This window comes from Oncorhynchus clarkii, chromosome 6 (assembly GCF_045791955.1).
Source record: "Oncorhynchus clarkii lewisi isolate Uvic-CL-2024 chromosome 6, UVic_Ocla_1.0, whole genome shotgun sequence".
Classification (NCBI taxonomy): domain Eukaryota; kingdom Metazoa; phylum Chordata; class Actinopteri; order Salmoniformes; family Salmonidae; genus Oncorhynchus; species Oncorhynchus clarkii.
In genome coordinates this window covers 31,751,521-31,762,242 of record NC_092152.1, presented here as the reverse complement: position 1 = coordinate 31,762,242, position 10,722 = coordinate 31,751,521, and the positions used below count along the sequence as shown (strand labels likewise).

The window sequence follows — 10,722 nt, the reverse complement described above, 5'->3', positions numbered from 1 at the left end:
AATATCTGTTGAACTGAGTTGTTCAACCTATGATTTAAAATCTTCTTATGGCAAGACTGAACCACGAGGTGCTCCAAACAGGCGTGGGCAGAACAAAAGCCCTGCAGCGCCAGCAGGGATGTGAGAACTGAGGTATGTGTTTATAGCAGACCATAACGTTTATATGTTAGATGTGTATGTGTGATATGATGAAAGACGGGCCCTGTGAGCTGGTCCTGTAGGCCGTGTGGAGACGGGCTGTAATCTGGAGCACGTAATTAGAGGATTCCGTGGGAGGCAGAGAAACCTAGGGACTCGCCCTGTGGAGAACTAAAATACCCACTAACCTTCAAAATGTACAAAGAATAAGTGTTATTTTCCATTTTAGAGAATACTGATTCAACTATGAGTGAAGGTAAGGTGTTTTATTTTCATCTTTGATAATAAAGTCCCTCACATATTGCACTGCACTAACATCTACAACACCAGAGCAGAATTTTGTATTTGACCTCATTGCTAAACTTTCAAGATTGCCACATGAACCAGTGAATCAGGGATTGTGAATAATTAGAAGTATATGTCCCAGTCCCCCTCATCAATATCTCCCATCATATGTAATGTTTAGGAGCAGGCAAGGAAAATATATTCAGTATGGCAGCCCCTAACTGTCCCCCCTCTCTACACTGACCAAAGCATCCACCAAAGTATGTGAGCGTCCACCAATGTCCCTCTGCAAGGAGAGGAGGATTTGGGGGAGGTAGCAGGAGAAGATGGAAATGTAGAGGGATGGACATCTTTCTGCAATCAGCAGGCTTTTGTTTTTTACAATTGGAGAAATAACTTTCAGTATACTTCAAGTTATAGGAGAAGGGTGGAAACTTGGAAGCTCTCTCTTTCTCCCTCAATTTCCTTCTCTGCTCTCTCTCTCTCTCTTGCACTCCCTCTCCCCTTCTCTGCTGTTAGAATCCCAGTACCATTCAGTCCAGAGGAGACACCAGCCAGACATACAATCTGTAAGTACTGACCTTTCACATTTTTGTTCAGTTTAATTCATGGTTAGAACATGTATAACAAGAATCAAGTTGTTTTGATTGCTGTAGACTGTACAGTGATGACAAACCTGTCAATTTAAGGTTTAGAGACTGACAGAGAAGGAGATGTTTTATTTTTGTGGAAATCGCATTTACTTGCCTTTTTCGTTTGTCATCTACTAACAGTTGTAGACTTCCTTTTTTAAGGGAAGACATCAGAAAATGTTTTGAGAAAAGTGTAGCGTTAACATGATAAGCATAAAGTCCCTCATATATATATATATATCTCAAAGTTCGAGAAGTCAAGACCTGGAGCGAATAGAACCTTTAACGAGATGTTATAGAGAGCTGGTATTAATAATTACCGGGGAAAAAGTCACAATCACACAAGTGATTGGTAACCCTAGCTGTCTCCTGGCACAGACCTGCACCTTAGTGACTATTAGCACGCGGAGACAACCTGCCCTAGAGATTATATATACATCCACACATCCAACCCTTACATACAAGCACACACAGTCAACTCTGCTGTTCTATTATATACTATGTATTCAACTGCGCGACCAAGATACTACCCACTTTATAGTTGTAAATACAGTCATAATTGACACAGCACATTCAGTATCTATTATGCTATTGTAGCTATACTGTATATCATACCGTGTACATAAAATGATATTACTACGACACTACCTCTTCTATTACTCATTATTTTGTATTTGACTCGTATTATTGATATTGATTATTGTACTGCAATGTTGATGGAACTGGCACAAAAGCATTTAATTCGCCGCACCTTTTATACCTACTGTGTACATGACCAATACAGTTGTTTTATTGGTGGTTCTTGTAGCTTGTAGGTGAAGATGGAGAGAGGAATTCAAGATGATTCTCTTTAGATGGTCTTTCAATGGAGGGCCTTACAGTGATTATATTCCTGAAGATGTAATTATGGCTGGTTAATACCATGGTCCAGAGTGCATGTGGCTCTGTAGCCACCCTGACTGCACATGCATGTGTGGGGAGATCAAGATAACCATCCATTTTAGTATGACTGTGGTTTACAGTACATGCATATTCATGACCACACAATCAGACATGGGCACAGCATTTACAGGAAGGAGTAAGGGAGCAGAGGTTGATTGTAACAAGCGGCTGATTAGAAGCCAGTCATCCTCATGAGTGAGTAGTAATTACACTATATGTATTTCCAGACACAGAGAAGGTGCCGGGTTACAGATTTGAGTTCGGCTCCGTTCTATGCCTTTTTAAACACTTCAATAGTTGATTTTCAAGTCTCTAAATATTCTTATTATAATTTCACCAGAGCTAAAGAGAGAGGCAGAAAGACATTACATTTAGAGAGAGCATGGACTGCGAGGTAATGTTGAGACTGAATTTGAACTGCATTAGATGCTCTAGACACTTTGATTCTTTGTCTGTAGAGCATACTGTAAGTCCACCTATTCCTAAGGCAGGCTGAATGCAGGCTTCCATATGAGCAGAAATAACCCATCAGATCCTTGCCCGTAACCTGTCGTTAGCCTGCTGCAGCCCAGTGTAAATATAGAGGCCACAGTCACAAGTCTCCCACGCCTCCCTGCTCCCTGTGGCATATATAGCTTCCTCCCCTCTTTGGTGTGGTGGATGGGTGGCCTCCCTTCTCTATGCAAATTAAAACCTCAAACTGACGGACTCCACCCCAAATAAGTAATGACTACAGACAGTTAAAATAGATGTAATACAAGATGTGAAATGGGAGAAATATTGTGGATGTTCTGTAGTGATTAAACTTAGATTCCGCTTTTGCTGCTGGTGATTCTCTGATCCACCTCTACGCAGACGACACCATTCTGTATACTTCTGGCCCTTCTTTGGACACTGTGTTAACAAACCGCCAGACGAGTTTCAATGCCATACAACACTTCAGTGGCCTCCAACTGCTCTTAAATGCAAGTAAAACTAAATGCCTGCTCTTAAACTGATCGCTGGCCGCACCCGCCCGCCCGTCTAGCATCACTACTCTGGACGGTTCTGACTTAGAGTATGTGGACAACTACAAATACCTAGGTGTCTGGTTAGACTGTAAACTCTCCTTCCAGACTCACATTAGGCATCTAAAATCAGCTAACTATTTTGCAACAAAGCCTCCTTCACTTATGCTGACAAACTTACCCTCGTGAAACTGACCATCCATAGCCTCCAACACTCTACTCAGCAAATTGGATGTAGTCTATCACAGTGCCATCCGTTTTGTCAACAAAGCCCCATATACTACCCACCACTGCGACCTGTATGCTCTCGTTGGCTGGCCCTCGCTTCATATTCATCGCCAAACACACTGGCTCCAGGTCAGCTATAAGTCTTTGCTAGGTAAGCCCCGCCTTATCTCAGCTCACTGGTCACCATAACAACACCCACCCATAGCACGCTCTCCAGCAGGTACATTTCACTGGTTACCCCCAAAGCCAACTCATCCATTGGCTGCCTTTCCTTCCAGTTCTCTGCTGCCAATGTCTGGAACGAACTGCAAAAATCACTGAAGCTGGAGACCCATATCTCCCTCACTAGCTTTAAGCATCAGCTGTCAGAGCAGCTTACAGATCATTGCACTTGTACACGGCCCATCTGTAAACAGCCCACCCAACTACCTTATCCCCATATTATTTATTTTTTTGCTCCTTTGCACCCCAGTATCTCTACTTGCACATCATCTTCTGCACATCTCACTCCAGTGTTAATGCTAAATTTTAATTATTTCACCACTATAACCTATTTATTGCCTTACCTCCCAAATCTTACTACACTTGCACACACTGTATATAGATTTTTTCTATTGTGTTATTGACTGTTTGTTTATGTGTAACTCTGTTTGTGTCGTACTGCTTTGCTTTATCTTGGCCAGGACGCAGTTGTAAATGAGAACTTGTTCTCAGCTGGCTGACCTGGTTAAATAAAGGTGAAATAAAAAAGATTGATCTGGTCATTGGGAAAATCTGCAACACCAGGGCTGTTTCTACTTTGTTCTGAGTTATGACACAGAATCCCTCATCACACTGTATCAGACCATTTGATGAATGTTTCTTCATACTAATACTAGAAACCCAACTGCCGCTGCATTCTTAGTTGAGAGGAAAGGAGTTGTGTTGTAGGCCTACAGTAGCTGCTGTAATACAGAGGCAGAAAATGAAAGCCTATCTTTAAATCAGCCCAAATATTCATTCATTTGACACCACAACATTTCTAAACCATCTGCAATTTTAATACATGTTCTTTTGAAAGTCTCCCTCTTGTCTTTACAGGATTCTGAAGGAAAGATGAGGCACCACTTGATTCTTCACCTGTCATGCGTGAGTCTGGTTATGCTCTGGGGCCATGGCTGTGCCAGGCATGTGCCAATGGTCTACAGCATTTCCATGGATGGCAGTGGTGACGTAGGGGAGACGGATCTTATATTCCCCGTTGATAGCCCCCACCACCCTGTCTCCCCCACCGTCGATGTGTCCCCCACCGTCGATGTCGGCCCCGTTGATGTCTCCCCTGTCTCCCCCACCACTACCCTAGCCCCCACCCTGGTCAGCACCATCACCAACACCATCACCACCACCATGATCCGCCTTAAGGACTTTATGGTCACCCGGGTGGTGGACTTCCTCCAGGATAATATGCTGATCATCATCGTGGTCACCTCCCTCCTCATTGTCATGATCTTCATCATCTGCTGTGCCGCTACCATGAGCCAAAAGCGCAAGTTGGAGGCCCACAAACCTCCTGCCAACTCACCCAGCAAGTATATGGACCACACGGCAGAAGGAGTCAAATCCTCCAGTGAGGTCCAGAGTAGGGTGTGCGGCGGGCCTGACTCAGCCAGGAGGGTCCAGATCCAGGGAACCCCCAAGAATCTACGCACCCCTTCTGCTGCGCTGGTGGGGGAAAAGGTGGGCAAGGAGCCCAAACCGAAGGAGGTCCAGAAAGTGAACGATGTAGAGGAGAAGGAGACGCGGAGGGTGGAGCCTAAGCACAAAGGGCAGAAGGCTGAGGAGGTGCAGCAATGCTCCAGCTCCAGCGCCAGCCAGCCTATGGTCTGCACCTGCCACCTGAGGAAGGCCAACCACTAAGTATAGGTTGGGGCTCCAACCATGTAAACTAGCAAAAAAAAGGAGAGAGAAACCTTTTCTTGTGCGGAGGGAACTCCCTGGGTACGTCCGCTGCTGTGTGCCAAACTTGTATGTGGAATCTGACCTTGTGGATACCTTTTAGCATACAGATACTGTACAATTAGGTCTAAAGAGCATACTATCAGGCCTTAAAAACATAAGGAATTTCAGCCCTGACTGTCCTTTTTGATATATCTGATAAATTATTCCTCCTATACTTTCCTTGTTGTAGAAAACAGTCATTGTGAAATATGAGATTTGTTCATCAATTGATAGCTTTCAAAGCGACACGTCAACACATATACCAAAACAGTGTTTATAGGATGTTTGCATGTTATTACTGTTGGGAAATAGTGCTGCTCAGTTAAGCTTAACTAAAAAGATGTAGTTCACACAGAAAAAAAGAAAGTTATCTTCTGTGAACGAGAGAAAGCCAAGCGTATTTCTGTTTGCTAACTCTATGGCGATAACCTGGCCAGTTGATTTCAACACAGTAAATGATTGATTTGAGAAAATATATTTTCTTTTAGCAATGGACTTTTTTTCTCTTACTTTATTAGAAATGTTACAATTATATACATGTCACATGGGTGCTTTGTGGATTAATATTGAAGAGAATTTGCTCATGCTACATGGATAGACGGTAGAGCTGCTTTTTTTGTATTACATTATCTATTGTTTTCCGAACATCAAAATAACTGTGATTTGCAGGTGCGAGTATGTGGTTACAAAGGTCAGTGCAAGTTTTTATTAAAAATGGACTTACATTACTCAAGTAAATTAAAATCCCCAAATTCTCCGGAGTCCCTTTAAGGATTGTTTTACAGTGACCCTCAGTTCTGCTGTACATTATGGTCATTTTGTTTGCGTAATGGATCTTATTTTATTTTTGTCCAGCTTCAATAGAGATTTTGTTGATATATGTTTTTCTGGAAATTGTAAGTGTAAAAGACAGGCAGTGAGTGTGAGATTTCACCATGTTCATTAAGTGTTTCAAAAACATACACAGAACAAAAATCTAAACGCAACCTCTAAAGTGTTGGTCCCATGTTTCATGAGCTGAAATAAAAAAATCCCTGAAATTTTCCATACGCACCAAAAGCTTATTTCTCTCATGTATTGTACACACATTTTTCACATCCCTGTTAGTGAGCATTTCTCTTTTGCCAAGCTAATCCATCTACCTGACAGGTGTGGCATATCAAGAATCTTTACACAGGTGCACCTTGTGCTGGGAAAAATAATGGCCACTTTAAAATGTGCAGTTTTGTCACAATACAATGCCACAGATGTCTCAAGTTTTGAGGGAGCGTGAAATTGGCATGCTGACTGCAGGAATGTCCACCAGAGCTGTTGCCAGATAATGTAATGTTAATTTCTCTACCATAAGCCACCTCCAACCTTGTTTTAGAGAATTTGGCAATACGTTCAACTGGCCTCACAACCGCAGACTACATGTAACCACGGCAGCCCAGGACCTCCACATCCAGCTTCTTCACCTGGGAATCATCTGAGGGGAGGTGGAGGGGGAGATGAGGAGTATTTCTGCCTTTTGTGGAGAAAAACTCATTCCGATTGGCTGGGCCTGGCTCCTCGGTGTGTGGGCCTGGCTGCCAGGTGGGTGGGCCTTTGTCTGCATTGACAGATGTGCCTACAGTTGTATGTTCATGTTATATATACTCTAAATATTTCAGCAACAAACTTTGAAATACTCTGTCCACTCACACATTACATGGGAAATGTGTCTGTAGTGTCACCTGCATATCCACATTGGTGATTTGCCAGTTCAAGGAGGCTGGCACCACCATGTAGTGTCATGCCCAAACACAAAGCCAGTGAAAGGGACCAGAGCCTCGATCTCTTGCCCCCCAGCTTCCTTACAAGATTCAATCAATATTTCAACAGCTGTCAATCCAACAACATTATATACTTTGCATTGAAATGGAACATGAGTGTATTTGAATACAAGACACTGATTTGTACACACAAGCTCATATCATGTCAGATCACTTCTACTGTATATGATTTTGTGCCAGGGATTCTTAAAGGTAGGCAAATGCTGCCCTCCTGTGAATGTTTTAAGTACTGTAAGCACCGGCTGTTTACATTGCCAGACAGAACATAGTTAAAACGTAAAGATAAAGTATCGATTTCCATCTTTATTTGAACAGAACATAGTTAAAACAGAGAAAGAATCGATTACCATCTTAAACGTTTGTGATTTAATGATCATAAAATATCCTACCACAGAAAGGGGGTGAATGATTGACAAATACAAAATTTGTTTTCAAAGTGAAAAATGAAAGTTTGATCCCAGTTAATCAGAGCCATTTTACCGAAGAGCAAACATCGAAGATGAAGGCAGAACAGCCTAAAAGCAAGTGCAAAGCTTGTAGAGCCTGAAATATGAGCCCCGAGGGAGCCTCGCACCAGGGTCAGATTCCCTCTTTTTCAACAAGGTGCTAAATAATCCTGCAATATACCACTCCTGCACTCTCACTCTTTCTACCGGGAGTACGGAAGGCACACAGCCGCGTCTCGGTCTGGCGAGGCTTCATTTAGTGCAGCTTCTCAGAGTGGCAGGACGTTGGAGGATGTCCTATGACCTGGATGTTAGTCGTAAGCGGGACGCTACCTGAGGGAGGTCTGCTCCTGCTGTGTTTCTATTTTCATGGTTCTACCTCTCTTATGTTATGAGACTTCAGTGTTGTTTCTCTGCCCTTGAAAATGAATACATTTTGGAGGATGAAGAGGATAAAAAAACAGGTAATAGAGCATCTTAAAGGCATCGTCAAATTTTGATGGACGGCTGCTTGAAATTCTCAACGACGGTGGTTTCTGGAGAGCCAGTCACACAATGGATCGACCATAGACGTCTTGGCTGGCCAACTTATTGGGAAGAGCGGATGAAACAGAGCCCTGGAAGAATGGTACACAATGGTTTGAGTACGGTAGTAGTTACAGGTTGTGTACAGGTTTGGCCCTGTCCGGGGGTGTTATCGGATGGGGCCACAGTGTCTCCTGACCCCTCCTGTCTCAGCCTCCAGTATTTAGGCTGCAGTAGTTTATGTGTTGGGGTGCTAGGGTCAGTTTGTTATATCTGGAGTACTTCTCCTGTCCTATCCGGTGTCCTGTGTGAATTTAAGTATGCTCTCTCTAATTCTCTCTTTCTTACTCTCTCTCGGAGGACCTGAGCCCTAGGACCATGCCTCAGGACTACCGGGCATGATGACTCCTTGCTGTCCCCAGTCCACCTGGCCGTGCTGCTGCTCCAGTTTCAACTGTTCTGCCTGTGATTATTATTATTTGACCATGCTGGTCATTTATGAACATTTGAACATCTTGGCCATGTTCTGTTATAATCTCCACCCGGCACAGCCAGAAGAGGACTGGCCACCCCACATAGCCTGGTTCCTCTCTAGGTTTTGGCCTTTCTAGGGAGTTGTTCCTAGCCACCGTGCTTCTACACCTGCATTGCTTGCTGTTTGGGGTTTTAGGCTGGGTTTCTGTACAGCACTTTGAGATATCAGCTGATGTATGAAGGGCTATATAAATACATTTGATTTGATTTTGTGTATCTGAATTTAAGACTATTTCTTAGAGATTTACAATGACGATGGTCACACTGACAAATGTGACAATAGCACATGTTCTTTATTTAGCTTTTGTTTAAATCAGGTCGTTAAACACATTCTCTTTTACCATAACCTTATTTGACTTTTACTATATCAACACGGTCTTATCTTTTTAAAAATCCAAGCTTCATATGACTGGAATGACAGCTCGGAATAATCTGTGACTCCCCTTCCTTATAATTATATCCATCCAAATTATATCTGCCTCTGAAATTGCCTTAGGCTATGTCTCAGTAACACACACAGTTGTCTTTGTTATTAAATGCAGTGCATGCTGCTGTAGTTTTTTATCCAAATGATTTAGTAGTCATTAGTAGGTAGATTGCAGCTGGTGCTTGTCTCCACGTTGCCTTGTCCTTTTTCCTCCCTCTCCTTCTCTTCCCCCACTCCTCCTAATGAGCCATGCCATGGCGCCTCTGGTCTCATACTGCTGTGTGCGTTTCCCCTGGCCTGCCTTGTGACACCCCCCTGCCCCGAGGCCTGGTGCTGTCCTCACCCAGGGCTGATGGTCTTCTTTGATTCCCTGGGCCTGATGTCCCTGCCCATCTCCATCTCTCTCACCACATCTGTCGTCTCTGTGGCCTGGAACCAGCTCTGTATTGTGGACCACCTACGCTGGGCCCTCTCTGGGCTGCAGGAGCTCCGCCTCAACCACAGGATGAGTGTGACATCCTGTACAGGTGGCTACTTAATGGAAGGCTAAAGATGGCCACTGACCTGATGTATGCTGAGCCAGCACATCTCACACATTGCATGCTCCTCACCTTATCTGTCATGTCTATCTGTCCACGGGTCCTGAAGCCTAATGATAAAGTTTCTCACCTCAGCTTCACCACAAAGCCAGAGACAGAGCTGGATACCTACACAGTGGAAACCACACTGCCTATGTAACAGTATAGCTTCCGTCCCTCTCCTCTCCTCGCCCCGAACCAGGGACCCTCTGCACACATCGACAACAGCCACCCTCGAAGCATCGTTATCCATCACTCCACAAAAGCCGCTGCCTTTCAGAGCAAGGGGAACAACTACTTCAAGATCTCAGAGCGAGTGACGTCATCGATTGAAACACTATTAGCGCACACCCCGCTAACTAGCTAGCCATTTCACATCAGTTACACCTATACTCATACATCACTCCCTATACACATACATCACTCCCTATACACATACATCACTCCCTATACACATACATCACTCCCTATACACATACATCACTCCCTATACTCATACATCACTCCCTATACACATACATCACTCCCTATACTCATACATCAGGGATTTTGTAAGTCTCTCTGGTTCATGAAAGCAAGTGTCGGAGGGAATCTTCAATGTAAAGAGCCTCATTCAATCACCATACCTTCACAAAGATGCCCCTCAATCTCGCTTTCTATCTGACCAATACATATTAGAGGACCTAAGCTATGAAGAGTGCTTTTTTCTGAATTCAACACCATCTGTAGCCCCACTCAAGGAGCCTTATACCACTTTTTTACCCATTAAGGAGCCAAGGTTGTTACAGGCCAATACTCCCCTGGTAACTCAAGCGCTGTAGAGTCAAAATGTTTCACAAACCAGGGTGGCTCCTCACCTTCACCCACTCCCAGAACCCTCACTCTGCAGGGCTCCTCATCAGTCATATGCCTGTTGGCTGTGTTGTGTGTGCTGGTGCGTCTCCTCATGCCAGCAGTGCTGCTAGTCCTGAAAAATATACTTGCCCATTACCAAAGCGTGGCCCCACCTCAGCAATCATGAGAGCAAAATATACTAAAAACCTTTTGTTTATCAGATTATTTTAACTGGTACTGTAACACACAACTCAATGGCCTTTAGGTTTCAGTGCCTGTCCTGAGACTGGAAGTTTGGGAGTTCAATTCCCAGCCAAGTCATACCAAAGATTGTAATGGGATTGGTGCATCTCTG

General features: G+C 43.8%; 1 protein-coding gene across 1 annotated transcript; it reads left to right on the top strand.

The window, feature by feature from the left end:
* The first annotated feature begins 830 nt into the window (after positions 1-830).
* On the top strand, positions 831-6,254 carry LOC139410976 (uncharacterized). Its single transcript, XM_071156717.1, has 2 exons — positions 831-992; positions 4,313-6,254. Exon 2 carries the CDS (start codon positions 4,328-4,330, stop codon positions 5,126-5,128), a length of 801 nt encoding a protein of 266 aa, XP_071012818.1. The 5' UTR covers positions 831-992; positions 4,313-4,327; the 3' UTR covers positions 5,129-6,254.
* The last annotated feature ends 4,468 nt before the right edge of the window (positions 6,255-10,722 follow it).

Bases quoted from the DNA above. Each gene is read 5' to 3' on its own strand.
- LOC139410976 (XM_071156717.1), top strand. From the start codon at position 4,328: ATGAGGCACCACTTGATTCTTCACCTGTCATGCGTGAGTCTGGTTATG.